Consider the following 15411-nt stretch of genomic DNA (forward strand, 5'->3'; position numbering starts at 1 on the left):
AAATATACAAAAGCCTGATACCAAAGACCCATCACTCAGTGCGCATTCTGCCACCTGTGTATAGGGCAATCCTTATTGGGACTGACCTTTTCTTTCCCATACACTCTCCTCCCTGTTACCTTTGCTTTTTGCAGGCTGTTGTAGCTGTGGCTTCTAATCATAATTCAGTCACACAGCAACAGGTGTAATCTCACTTGTTTCACTGCAGGGGAGTGGTGTGGGAGAGGTCAGTGTAATTTCCTTTTTCTCTGTTTGATGGTTCTATGAGGCAATATAAGAAACATTCTATAGCTGTCACTACAGTGGCAGAGATGGCAGCCTGCCATCTATCTGGTTTTCAATACACTTTGGGCCAGATTTTTTAAGGTATTTAAGTGCCTAAAGATGCAGATAGGTGCTTAGTGGGATTTTCAAAAGTGCCTAGCCAGGTTAGGCACCTGACTCGCAGTAACACCTATCTGCATCTTTAGGGACCTATATACATTTGAAAATCTGGCCCAAATTTATAACTACAGCAGGCCATTTTCACACCAAAACACACACCCACACACACCCTGGGAAGAGGCTTAGCTGCAGCAACCTCTTTCTTATCCCCTTCAGCCACCTCCTCTTCTTCCCTTCCTCCCGTTAAGAGCTGATGTAAAAAGCTGCACAGAGGAAACCATTTGCCGTGCACAACACCAGCAAGTTTCATTGGTCCTACAACACCCAAGAACTATGCTGTGTGTTCCTGAACACCATCTACTGTCTTCCTAACTGTTAGCCTATATACAGCTATAGAAGACTCCTGGAACGCCTCCCTCATCTCTTGCCTTACTCTTCTTTAACTTCATTTTTGTAATGTACCGCTCAGACAGTTTTTCTTTCATTGCCATCACAGTTGATTCATATTCTCTGTCAGCCCTTGTACCTGGCCTTTTCTCCTCCCCTCTGTTGCTGACCCTGTCTAGGCTGTCACCAGTCTAACATCTGTCTTGCCTGACACTATGCTGAAGGAGCCCTGCCTCTAAAATGGACTGATTTCCTTCCGCACAGCAACACCACAAAAATGTTTCATATTTTAATAATCGTAGTGAGACTGTGATCAGCTCGGAAAAACCAGAATCAGTTCTACTCTGGCAGGGTGGGCAGCATTTTCAGCTGTGGAAGCCTAAAGTTAACAGTTTAATTCCTATTAGACACCTAAATAAATGACCAGATTTTCAAAAATGCTGAGTACCTAACAGCTCCCACGGATCACAAAGTGCTGTTGGATGCTCAGCACTTTTGAAAATTAAATCTATATTTAGGGGCCATAAGAAAAATAACCTGGGAGTTAGTTTTAGACTCCATTTTTAAAAATCTTGACCAGTGAGTGCATGTGTTTGGGGATGGTTGGCTCTATTCTATTTACCCACACAAAAAACTGGGTGTAGTTGAGTAGAGGCTACAGGATCATATTAGTGCTCTGAGTACATATTATCGTTCAACAATTTTTATTCAAATTATTGGGATTTTCAGAAAAAAACCTGGCAACTGTTGGTCCTGGATGACCAGGGTAAGGCATTTGCTGAAGTGATATTGTAACATCATGGGTATCCAAGTGAACGAGGAACATATTAACTAAAACAATCCAGCAAACAAAGCAGCTGGAGCCATCACACTGCAGCACATGCCTACCCTAGAGCAGATGGGAGGTGACATCACCCCGCCCAAAAGAGCACTTTGTTCCACCTAACATTCCCCCACCTTCTCTTGCAACCCAGACCCACTTGCAACTCAAAGAAGGAGGGAAAAGAATGGAACTACAACATATTAGGAGATCTTGAAGCAGGTTTCCCTCCCTCCCCCCCATGAAGTGAGTGAGACACACCATGTAAAAGGAACAGTTTTATTCCAATCAGATGCACATATAGAGAAAGCTATAGCATCATGCTACGAAAGACAGGGAAAAGGAACTTCAGCCTCAAAGGACCACTCCTTGAATAAAAGAAGAACAGGAGGACTTGTGGCACCTTAGAGACTAACAAATTTATTAGAGCATAAGCTTTCGTGGACTACAGCCCACTTCTTCGGATACAGACTAACACGGCTGCTACTCTGAAACCCTTCTGACTCCTTGAATAGTTATACAGCCTGAAATTATTACCATAATCTGCCTGGCAACAAATTACACTCTAACTCCCCCTTGTGGCTCTGCAAAATCTGTTGCAGGAAAGTACAGCTGTAATCTGGTTTCCTTCCAGATATGAAAGAGAGTCAAACACAGGCTTCTTGTCTTTTCTACACTAAACAACTGAACCATTGTTGAACTGCTCTCCTTGAACGAGTCTCGATGACAATATCAGAGACAAAACCATTTCCAACACCATGTCAGGATCCCTTGGATGGTGTGATCCACTCACATAGATTCAGCTACCACCTTTTACCATCCTAGGTAAGATCAAAGCAACACTCATTGAACGGGGAAAATGTTTTGAAGAACAAGCCAGGATACTCTCTTCCCTTTCTTCAAAGCTGTCTGCCCCTATTGGTCACAGTGGTGCCAAGCCTCAGCATTCTGTTCAATTCAACGCTTAGCCTAGAAGACTAGGTACCATCAGTGATGAAAAATGCCATCTTCCAACTCCAGCTTGCCAGGGAACTTCACTTCACCCCTTGCTCCCAAATAAGGTTCTGGCCACACTGATCTATGTGCCTGCCACCTCCACACTGGATTACTGTACCTGTATCTGGGGCTGTAGGAGACAGCAATGCCGGGCCTCCAACTCCTCAATGGGACTGGCTGCCACAGGTACATAATATGGTTGCTTTGATCCCTCCTTCAGCTCCCAGTCCGCTTTTCTTGTTAGTGCAAGTCCTTTGTCCTGATCTTCAAAATAATCAATAGATCAGGACCTAGCTACCTCAGTAACCATAGCTCCATCCATTACTCACCATGATCACCTGCACTCCTCTGGGACAATACTGCCCACAAAACGCAGGATGAAACATGTGAGAACAAGAGACATTTTGCTCTCACTCAAAGGAAACAACCCCAGCAGCCAAGAAAGGTGCAATATAGAAGGGATAAGACTTCTGTGCCTGTACGGATGGCTATCGAAATCCAGCTCTACAGCAAATGATTAAATTATTTCATGTCACAGAGGGAGGAATAAAATCAACTCAGAACACATTTTAGCAACAATTCCACTTCCAGGTGACACCACCACCAAACATGTAATCAATCAATTTTCCACTGTGTTAATTAATAAATCAATTAGTTCATGTTTGCATGAGCCTTTGAAAATTAAAAGTGTTGTACAGGTGCTATGTATTACATACTGCATTGCCTATACAGTGCCACACCTCACCCCCACTTTATACAACATGTAGTGACAGGACTCATGGTAACAGGAGGCCCATGAATGACAAAAGAGAATGAAGACCATAATGTGCATACTGGGATGGCCATTACCCTCTTCTCCCTCCCCCCCATTATTATTTTATTTTATTATTTTTAAAGAAATGCTCCTGGCCTAGAGCCTGATGCAAATCCCAAAGTCAGTAGGAGTCCTTCCATTAACTGTAATGGGCATTGGATCAGGCCCCAGTGCCCAGTGTCTATCATGTCAATATAAGACACATTTTGTCGTCCATTTCAAATATAATCATGCAAAAGACAACAATCTTCAATACAAATTTATGATTTTATAGGGTGCATGATTCTGAACCACAAATAAAATCTTGTGTGTTGTCGTTCTTTAAAAGTAAGAATTGTCCTGTATTTTTAATTTATTTGAAAAGCAGGTGGCCACTCTACTGTTACCCATACTTTTGCCTCATTGGCAATGCCATTTTTATTCAGTGACCTTATTAATAGCAGCATGACTCTCAGCATTTGGAAGCCATAAATGTGGATATTTTGAAGAAAAATAAAGGACACTCCAATTTCTTCCAATGAAATACATGGGAGGATTAAGAGCATTGTCATGAAACTCTGGACAGCAGGTCCGGCTTTAGGCTGCTTCCCCCGAATTGGGTCCCGCGCCTAAGTGGGCCCCACGCCCTAAAGAAGAGCACCTAACTTAGGCACCATTTTAATTTTTTTACTCACCTAGCGGCGGTCTGGGTCTTCGGCGGCACATCGGCGGCGGGTCTTTCACTCGCTCTGGGTCTTCGGTGGCATTTCGGCATCGGGTCCTTCAGTGCCGCGGAAGACCTGGAGCGAGTGAAGGACCCACTGCCGAAGTGCCACCAAAGACCCAGACCGCCGCCGGGTATTCGAATCGAACCCCACGCTTACTAAAGCCGGCCCTGCTGGATGGTCCCTGAGACATAGAAACAGGTGGCATGTTTCATAGAAATACAGACTTTAACCGATGGTATTTACAGCAGAGATTTATGTTTTATCTCACAGCTCCCGGAATACTTCTTCCCTCCAAAAAGTAGCACTTTTGGCCAATTCCAGGGATACACAACAATGGAAATTGGTTTGCAAAATTGTTGTTTACCACAAAAGAATGACCAACAAGAGATGTGTGGCTTTTGCCATAGAACAGGGAGAGATGTTTGATGCCTTTACTACAGATAGAGCTGCAGAGGAAGAGGGATTTGGTGGACTGAGCATGTGTTTAAGATTCAGAAGTTCCTGGTTTCTACTGCTAGATCTGACTCACTTTCTCCATCTGTAAAAATGGGTTGATAATAGTTATCCACCTCAAAGGGGTGAGGTGAGGATTAATTAGTTAACGGATGAAAGCACCATCCGAGCTCTACGTATGCCTACTGGCGCCAAGGTACCATAGAAATTGGCGCAATATACTTTTACAGGCAGATAGATTTTCATCTCAAAGCTCAGCTATTGCAACTGTAGTGAATTTATAAGCTTTGATGTTTCAGGATCAAACAGAACTTAGAGTTAATGATTAAAAATAAATAAAATCAGAATGTGGTTATTAATAGAGTCAGCGATTTATAATGAAACTACAGAGATAAGATTATTCTTTAACATGCAATCCTGGAAAGTAAATGACAGTCACAGAAACATCATTTTATGCATACCCAAGTCAGCAAAACTACAGCAGTATGTAAGAATAGGCATTGCTCTATACACCAGAGTCACCAATCCTACCTGCTGCAGTAACACAAGCGGAGAGAAAAAGAGTGCAAGAGTCAGCACTACAGAAAGATCACCCAATGAAAGGTGGGGGGTAACTTTCTATTAATAATGACTACCATTCATTCTTGGGTGAACTAGAACTCATGAGTTGATTATCGCTCAAAAGAGAGAGAATTCTAATGCCTACCGTGTATTCAAACACCGATCTTAGTCAGAAAAATAATCAGGAACATCTAGGCATGGAAAAATCAAAAAGACTAGTCTAGGAAATTGTCTACTGGCCAAGCATGAATTAGACATGCAATAGGAAATTGTATTATATAGTTTTACATAGTGGTAGGCACACTTCTTGCATATTCACTGGGGGAAAAACAGCTTGGATTTAGGTCACTGTAACAAAAAGAACTATATGTGAATTACTATTTTCCAACTTTTCATAGACTGACCTGATGTCAACCACATCAACAAAAGCCGTGAGGATACCCCTGAAACCTATATTTGCATGGGTAAAATTCCAGCAACAATCATGGACAATATTATTCCATTGAAAAATTAGAGGGATTTCCATGAATTTAAACATATAGGGTGCAATTTTCAAAGACGCCTGGGGGAGTTAGCTACATAGTTCTCATTACATTTTAATGGGATTTGGGCATCTAACTCCCTTAGGCTCCTTTGAAAATCCCAGTTGTAACCATTAGACCAAATACACTGGGCTGATAGAGCTTTTGGGGGGAACAGTAGAAACAAATATTTAAAATTTTAAAAATAGGGAATGTTCATCCTAAGAAACACAAGGCATATATGGATCCAAAAATGTTTAACAATGTAGTTGTCATTTTCCACTTTGCCTCAGAAAAGCACTCTCATTCCACAGTACAGATAAAAGCTTTAAGTCTTCTGACAGCCATGCTGGAAGTAAATGACTGTTGCTATAAACCATCTAAGTGATCATCCTTTCTCAATTCTCTTTATTTTTTAAAAAGTGAAAAACTCTATTCAGTATCATTCTACCGACCTACACTAGAGGGCAATGCATACCATCAGGCACTCCTCAAGTATCAAATTTTCAAATACTTTTTTTTTTTTTGTCTGGAGAGAGATAATGAACTGGCTCAACAATCGTCTAAATTACTGACAATCTCTTCTTTCTGAACTGTTTTGGTGATCCACAAAAGGGTTGTGTTAAAGCCATGTTTTCAGGTGACGTTCTGTTGAAAAGTTAAATATAAAAAAACTCTTTCTAAAAAGCTTCCTGAAGTGACATTATAAAATAGCCTCCATGCCAATGGGTTTCTTCCAGTTTGACAGTTTGTTCATAGTTACTACAGAAGCTTTGTAAAGTATGTTTAATCAGGTATGTAGGAAGATTTTCAGATTTCTACTAATGGAGGCATATCCCGCATGTTGCTACCCTTATTATTTGCCCTCCTATCGGTTGCTGCTGCTACTATTGCAACAGGGGCAAAGAAACAAAACTGGAAAATTTTGGATCTGAAAAATCCTCTTGCTGCTTGATGTTGACAAATTCTATTGGAGTCTCCATCCCAGCTCTGATTCTTAATGGATAATGCTCACGGACAGGGTTAGAAATCTGGCAAACTCACTGCTCACAAGTCATAACATGCATCTCATTGTGCAAATCTCCAGAGGACAACATTAAACAGAAGCTCATTTTATCAGCATGAGCAGATCTAGATGATGCAGTTGGGAATTTTTCTGGAATGGGCTGATTTCTGGACAGGGTGAGGCTTCTGTAAAAGATTATCACGGTGTCTTGGGGGAGTCCTTTCAAAACATCTTCAGTGCCACAGTGAAAGGATTCTTTCCCAACCCTTTAACATTTGTGATGCCAATAGGTTGAAAAAAAATATTTTCTTCCTACTATTCTCATGGAACTCTTTCCAAATGGTCTTTTTGGCATGTGAGTGACCAACAATGGCAAGAAAATCAGTAAGAAATCATGATTACTGCCAATTTCCATATAAGAGCCAGACAGCTGCAAAAGTTAGATCTGTTTTAATTTGGGAATAGTAATAAAAGGTTGGTCTCTACAATATTTTGATTTACCACCCAGGAAATGTCCCCACATGAGCCGCAATGCTTCCTGCAGGGGAGATCACTCTCTAAAATACTGGACCGCACTGCCCAAGCTACAGGAAAAGTAGGTTGACAGAGAGGCTCTGATGCCAAGCAAAGTTTTATTTTCAGACACATTAGGGTTAAGCCCTCATAATGCTGCTGCCATCGCTATAACAGTGTGACTCTCTGGGCAAATCTCACAAGTAAGATGGAATAAAACCTATAGAAAAAAATTAGGGTGACCAGATAGAAAGTGTGAAAAATCGGGATGGGGGTGGGGGGTAATAGGCACCTACATAAGAAAAAGCCACGAATATCGGGACTGTCCCTATAAAATCAGGACATCTGGTCACCCTAAAGAAAATACAGTTAGATGGTATGGGGCTGGGGTAAGCAGGTACAACTCATTTTCAATGGAGCATCACAAATGAAGGATGACAGCACTGCAGTTGTCACTTCCTTATGGCAGTGGTGAAACTGTTTCTCCACATTGATCTCTAAATATAAACTTTCTTCATGACCATACTCAGCAGACAGTCAGTCATAGATTTTGTAATTCTTTCCATTGAAGCTTTAATACACATTTCCAGAGTAAGCCCACAACTCATCAGTGATGCATTAAATTATGATTTCTGTCACTATCAGCAAACTGTATGGAAACACTGTGCAAGATTTCCATGTAAGGAGGCAATTAATCCATTCTTCCATCTTCCCACCCTCTCCTAGCTACAATAAGAGAAAATAAACACTTTATTACAAAACCTCAAAGATCTTAGTAGTGGATAGGGGAGTGGTGGGTGGCTATATTTAGTTCATACAAATTTGATTGCAAGAGCTCAAATACAGCCCTGTTACACATTCACAGCTGGCACCTTTTGATCCTTTCGCCCATCCCCCACAGAGCGATGGAGTTTGTTCTGTGGATGTGCAGACTCAGGCACAAAAAAAAAAAAAAAAAAAAAACCCACAATCCCGGCACAGGCAGCCAATGGATCCATTATTTGGTTCATAAAACTTCTAAAATCTCACAGAATGTACAACGTTCTATTGTTTTTATAAATCTCTTTCATGACTTTGTTAGCAGCCTAACTCAAAGTAGACTGGCCTGTTTTCACTTCTGGAATAAAAGGGTATTCTGAAAGAGCCATTTAACTGTGGCCATGGTTTCAGCAGTACTGTGAGCACAAAGGACGGGTTGAAGTCATGTTGCCACTTTTCAGGACTCAGGCTCCAACACATCAGTACATTTTTTCCCCCTTGGAACTGGTTTATGCATAATTAGCTCTCTTTTTATCAACTGGATGACATAATGCATCATTAGTCAAGATGCAGTAAACTGCCATTTGGGAACTTTAATTTAGATTCAAGTATGAGAAACTCTATAACGTGCCTATAGAGTCTTCTCTGAGAAAGAACATGTTCAAAGGATTAATGTTACAAATGAGCAGTCTAAAATATCTGCTGTCATTGAGCAGCATTAATAGGAAGGAAAACGAATCCTTTTGCTGTCACTCTGGGTAGAGCATTTTCTAAACAGGTCCCTCAATTTACCTCTAAATGCAACTAATTATTTACTTCAGCTCCAGACAACAGTTTTTGGCAAGGAAAGAAAGCATGGATGAAAAACTAAAATGATACAACAAACCTACAAGGGTGTGTTAAATAACAGATTATAAACAGCTCCATCTTTTATGGCGACATCTGGCTGCAGCTCCTGGTGTGCGTCTAACACCACTATGCTTTGTTTCTTGTGCAGACACTTGGCATATTGTAATTTTCTTGAATCCAGCCAGTAACTATATTATTTTTTTCCTTACTCCACAATGAATCCCCTCCATTCTATTTAAAACTGAATTGCAGCTCATCTGGGAATGTTTGTCATTTCCAAGCAGGAGCACTTTTTGAAACAAGTACTCCATGGAAACCAGTATATGTTCATACTACAGACTGACAGAGCCCAGCTCCCCAGTTCACAAATAGAGGACACTACCAGGAAGGAGGGGGAGCTGGAGGATTCCCAGCACACCCTGAAGGAAGGAGGTGGCATGCAGGAAACTCCATACAAGTCCAGTCTGACCAGCAGCAGAGACTCAGAGAACTGGAAGGGACCTCAAGAGGTAATCTAGTCCAGCCCTCTGCACTCATGGCAGGACTAAGTATTATCTAGACCAGTGGTCTCCAAAGTGGGGTGCGCAAGAGGATCCTTGGGGGTGAGCAGAAGGAGGAGCACTTTTTTTTTTTTTTTTTGTGCTTTGGCAGTTCGAGTGGTAGTCCGAGTTTTTTTGTTTTGTTTTTCTTGCTTCGGCGCGGCAGGGGTTGCGTGCTCAAAAATTTTTTACTGATAGGGGTGCGCGATCAAAAAAGTTTGGAGACCACTGATCTAGACCATCCCTGACAGGAGTTTGTCCAACCTGCTCTTAAAAATCCCCAATGATGGAGATTCCATCAGCTCCCTAGGCAATTTATTCCAGTGCTTAACCAATCTGACAGTTAGGAAGCTTTTCCTAATGTCCAACCTAAACCGCCCTGGCGGCAATTTAAGCCCATTGCTTCTTGTCCGGTCCTCAGAGGTTAAGAACAACAATTTTTTTCCCTCCTCCTTGTAACAACCTTTTATGTACTTGAAAACTGTTATCATGTCCCCTCTCAGTCTTCTCTTCTCCAGAATAAACAAACCCAATTTTTTCCCTCATAGGTCATGTTTTCTAGACCTTTAATCATTTTTGTTGCTCTTCTCTGGACTTTCTCCAATTTGTCCACAACTTTCCTGAAATGTGGCGCCCAGAACTGGACACAATAGTCCTGTTGAGGCCTAATCAGCATGGAGTAGAGCAGAAGAATTACTTCTCGTGTCTTGCTTACAATACTCCTGCTAATACATCCCAGAATTATGTTTGCTTTTTTTTGCAACAGCGTCACACATATTTAGCTTGTGGTCCACTATGACCCCCAGATCCCCTTCTGCAGTACTCCTTCCTAGGCAGTCATTTCCCATTTTGTATGTGTGCAACTGATTGTGCATGATGTGTACACGCTGTTTCTCCCTCTGGATCCCAGGACTCTGAAGGGAGGGTATTCTGGTGTCAGGCCATGCAGCTGGAGTCTGAGGAAAAGGAGGTATAAGTGTCTGAGCTGTGGGGGGGACCCCACAGCTGGGCTTTGAAGGGAGGGGTGGAGGTGTCTGGCCCCAAAGCTGGGCTCTGTAGGGAAGGGGTTACAGGTGTCTGGGACAGGGGGCCCCGTGCAGCCCCCTCCACCATCCACCAAATACCCACCTCCCAGCACACACACAGACCCCTCCAGAATCCGCCAAATACCCACCTCCCCATACACACACAAACCCCTCCAGCACCCGTCAACTGTACCCCCTCCAGCATCCTCCAACTGTACTCCTCCTCCAGCGACCCTTCCCCCTTACCTGGGCAGTATCCTCTCTTTGGAAACCTCTATATGGTAACTTTACAAAGGCAGGGTGAAAAAATGAGAATCAACTAAAAGACCAGAAGGGCAGAGTTTTCCCCCAAGATGTGCCCAGCTGGCACGTGTGACACACCCAGACTGAGGTGCCCAACAAAAACATAACAGAGAAACAGGAACTGGGTTGTCATAGAGGTTTCTTTAACTCTACTCCCAGGGGAATCTTTTTTGGTGTCTTTATGGTTACAGACAGGTATTTTGAAATAAATAATCAAAATTATTGAAACTGGAGTGATTATATTGTGTTATTTTGACAAATAAAATATGCAGAATTTTAAACTATTGTGTGCAGAATTTTTAATTTTTTGGTGCAGACTTCCCCCAGGAGTACAGTGTAGCACTTATGTGATAGTTTGGAAAAGCTGCAATTGGCGGGAGCCAGCTTTCATGCTGCATTTCGATTGCACATGGCTATGTTATCATCTGGGTAATGCCAACAGGTGCAGACTACTTGAACGCAAGGGAACTAAATCTACCCCATTATACACTGGTTTTATGCCATGGTAGATGAGAACAGAATCACAGAATCACTCTTTTCCCCAAAGAGTTTACAATCCAAACAACCTGATAAACAATGGAGTATAAGAAAATGTAGCATGAATGGTCACATTTTCTATGTGATTATCGTTAGCACCATACTTTATGTTTGGGTACTTATATTTAAATTTATTTTCAGCCATCTAATTTAACACTTTGCAGTAGGAAGGTCTAAGAGCTTGTGAATGGGCACCCCTGTCCTCTCCTGGAAAACCCTGGCTGGTAAGTCCCCTTGGTAAATTGAGCAGCACACAGGTCCACCAAGGTATCTTCACCATGTGCATTTATTGTTTATCTCCTTCTTAAGCTCCAGGTACAATACAGCCATATAGCAGCAGTTATGAGAAGCCTCCTTTCAGCACCCTGGTTTAGCTTTTTAAATTGCCTGCTTTCCTTCCTGGGTTCTCCAGCTGGTGAGCTAATTACCTCATTAACTCATCAAGCTACCAGCTCTCTCCTACCTTCAACCCACTCAGTGCCCTACTTGTTCTAGGTGACCAGGTGCTGGCTTTAATAGAGCCCAATTTGAAGCAGCTCATGGCACCCTGCCACAGGGCTACAGAGCTATGTTCTCTTGTATGCATCAGACAGTTTGGTCTTAGCAAAGTTCTCTTGCTCACAGCTAGAACCGCAGGAATCCTATCTATTCTGATATCACATATCAACAAAGTGAAATGCTCTTGGTGCTCTTTTTATTGATTGTTTTCCCTTCCTCATTTTATTTACTTTTAAGGGTTAATTTTGTTGCTTATCTCTTATCAGTGCCACTTCCTTCTATAACAGGCTTGTGTCAAAGATTATCAAATAAAAAGAGGTGAGGTAACTAATGGAAAAATCTTGAGTCTGCTTCAACTCCATGAGCTCAAGCAAAGCAAACTAAGACTTTGTGCCTCTTGCCAAATACACTTGTTAAGTGCAAACTGCAGCGGTGGGTAGGAGCACAGCTGGATGCTACAGGAAACTCTGCACTGAACTTTGGGACCTTACAGGGACTTTATTGTTCTGCAGTTTACAAATACTACTTTCCAACTATAGCATCTTTTATCCAAGGAGCTGGGAGAGCTTTATAAACATTATAATATATTAATCCTCACAAGGTGAAGTACAGCAGGTTATAAATAAGCACAATGAAAAAAATTGAGAAGACACAAAAAATTAAAGATGCAAAAACCAAAAAGATTTTAAAAAAATGTTCTTAAAAAGTTTAAAAACTACATTAAAAGAAAATTAAAGACTAGCAGCTATTGAGATGTTCCCTTCTTTGTGCAACAAGATCAAGAGTGAGGTCAAAACAATTCTGGAAATCATATTTATCATCTGACATTGTACAAATCACAAGATATTGTTTTGTGTAGGTCCTACACAAATAGCAATTATTTCTTATTTCTATATGTATGTTTTAACTAGCTATTTAGAATCCACAGGATTTTTCCTATCAGGGGATTTTTATTCTAAGGCATGTCAAATTCTAGGCCTAAACTACTTGACAGTTCGTTAAAATGAGGGAGCAGGATAGGGGAAGTGGAAGAGATGGGGTTACTATGCCCTCCTCCTGTCTTACAAACTTGTTCCCCCAGGCTTCCCCCCCCCAGCTCCAAAATCTTAATGATTAACAAACATATCAACTACTGACAAAAGTATGGGGCCTACTCCTACTGGAAAGATTACAGGCATCAGAATTAGCACTTAGTCTATTATCTTGTCACAGCATCACTTCCTGTTACCAAGCCCACTGGTGAATGACCAACACAGAACCTTTTCTTCCTCTCTGCCATATACATAGATGCCAACTTTTCCAGGCGCCAGTGGGTGCTCGGCCCTGCCCCCGCCCCGACTCCACCCCTGCCCTGCCCCAACTCCACCCCCTCCCTGCCCTTATTGGACCTCTTCCCCAAATCCCCGCCCCGGCCCCGCCTCTTCCCTGACTGCACCGCGTTCCCTCTCCTCCCCCCTCCCTCACAGCACTTGCCACCGCGAATCAGCTGTTTCGCGGCGGGAAGCGCTAGGAGAGAGGGGGGAAGAAGTGGAGCCGCGGCGCGCTCAGGGGAGGAGGTGGAGGTGGAGCAGAGGTGAACTGGGGTGGGGGGCTGGGGCAGGGAGCTGCTGGTGGGTGCAGAGCATCCACCAATTTTTCCTCGTGGATGCTCCAGCCCTGGAGCACCCACGGAGTCGGCACCTATGCATAGATTCTAAGGCCAGAAGGAACCACTGTGATTGCGTAGTTTCACCCACATATAACAAAGGCCATAGAATGTCCTCAAAATAATTCCTGTTTGAACTATACCATCTGTTTTTAAAAAATCCAATCTTGATTTTAAAATTTCCAGTGATGGAGAATCCATCACAATCTTTGGTAAATTGTTCCAACAATGAATTAACTACTATCTAAAAACTTAAGCCTCTTTTCCGGTCTGAATTTGTCTAATTTCAAAGTCTAGCCATTGGATCTTCTCTGCTAGACTAAAGAGCCCATTATCAAATATTTGTTCCCTATATAAGTACTTACAGACAATCAGATCACCTCTTAACCTTCTCTTAGGTAAGCTAAATGGAGTCAGCTCCGTAAGTCTATCACTATTAGGCATGTTTTCCAATCCTTTAATCATTCTTCAGGCTCTTCTCTGAACCTTCTCCAATTTAGCCACATCCTTCTTGAATTGTAGACACCAGGACTGGACATAGTATTCCAGTAGTGGTTATACTAGTGCCAAACACAGAGCCAATATAACCTCACTTCTCCTACTTGAGATTCCCATTTATGCATCCCAGGATCACACTTGCCTTTTTGGCCACAGCGTCGCACTGGGAACTCATGTTCAGCTGATTATCCACCATGATCCCCAAGTCTTTTTCAGAGGCACTGTTGCCTAGGATAGAATCCCATTATGTAAGAATGGCCTATATTCTTTATTCCTAGATGTGTAACTTTAATACATATGTATTAAAATGCAAATTACTTGCACCCGGCTTACGAAGTGATCTAAATCACTCTATCAGTGACCTCTCCTCTTCATTATTTAGCTCCTCCCCCACAATTTTTGGTGTCATCTGAAAATTTATCAGTGATGATTTTGTCTTCTTCCATGCCATTAATACGAATGTTAAATAGTACAGGTCCAAGAACCAATCTAGACCATTCCGGGCAGGTGTTTGTCTAACCTGCTCTTAAAAATCTCCAATGACTGAGATTCCACTACCTCCCTAGGCAATTATTCCAGTGCTTATCTATCCTGACAGGAAGTTTTTCCTAATGTCCAACCAAAATTGCCCTTGTTTCAATTTAAGTCCATTGCTTCTTGTCCTATCCTCAGAGAAAACAAGAACATTTTTCTCCCTCCTCCTTGATAGCAACCTTTTATGTACTTGAAAACTATCATGTCCCCTCTCTCTTCTCTTCTCCAGATTAAACAAACCCATTTTTTTCAATCTTCCCTCATAGGTCATGTTTTCTAGACCTTTAATCATTTTTGTTACTCTTCTCTGGACTTTCTCCAATTTGTCCACACCTTTTCTGAAATGTGGCGCCCAGAATTGGACACAATACTCCAGTTGAGGCCTAATCAGCGCTGAGTATAATTAGTGTTAGTGTGTAACCTAGCAGCCTCACCTTAACTAGTGTGGACCAAATCCAGACCTGGCTCTAGCTTTTTAGACCAGAGATGAATTTCTAGCTGCATTTGTAAAGAGGAAAGTGCCAAATCTATAAGCCCTAAATTTCAGATTGGCTGGGGGCGGAGGGTAATCTTTTTGAGATATGACCTATTTCTTTCCTCCACTTCCCCAAAGGCCCTACCTCACAGTGAGAAATGTGGGATCATTTAACCAATTTAATTCAAATATTAAAAAAAAAACTTTAAAATAGAGAATATTTATGATGTAATAGAGGCCTATGAATATCAGAATATAGTCTCCCCAAAAAGAAACAGTCCTTGGTGGCAAAGCGGATTACCAAGTACTCTATTTTCTAAGTGTTTGCTTCACATGATATAATTAATTTTTTTCCCACCAATCTGAAAAATTTGATTGCAGTACTACTGGATTGCATAGGATTGGACATTGAAAATAGATTAATAATTGGCTATCGCTGATTACGTACACTATAAAATATTTGGGAAAGAATTTTGATGTTTTGAAGTGATACGGTACCTTCACATATTCCATAGCTGGATCCAGGATATTCTGACCTCTACAAAGGAAAAACACAGTAGTGAATCAAATGTTTTCTTATGCCAAAA

General features: G+C 41.8%; 1 protein-coding gene across 4 annotated transcripts in view; it reads right to left on the reverse strand.

Moving 5' to 3' along the window:
- BCAR3 (BCAR3 adaptor protein, NSP family member) overlaps positions 1–15411 on the reverse strand; it is a 188442-nt gene that overhangs the window by 52368 nt on the left and 120663 nt on the right. For 3 of the 4 annotated variants that reach the window (XM_024103193.3, XM_008165791.4, XM_065555566.1), the window contains one exon: positions 15323–15362. The exons of the other annotated variant lie outside the window; for it this stretch is intronic. In XM_024103193.3, coding sequence (XP_023958961.2) covers positions 15323–15362 — 40 coding nt within the window. The remainder of the gene's footprint in view (positions 1–15322; positions 15363–15411) is intronic. 4 annotated transcript variants of the gene reach the window in all.

The sequence above is a fragment of the Chrysemys picta genome, chromosome 8, assembly GCF_011386835.1.
Source record: "Chrysemys picta bellii isolate R12L10 chromosome 8, ASM1138683v2, whole genome shotgun sequence".
Taxonomy (NCBI): Eukaryota; Metazoa; Chordata; order Testudines; family Emydidae; genus Chrysemys; species Chrysemys picta.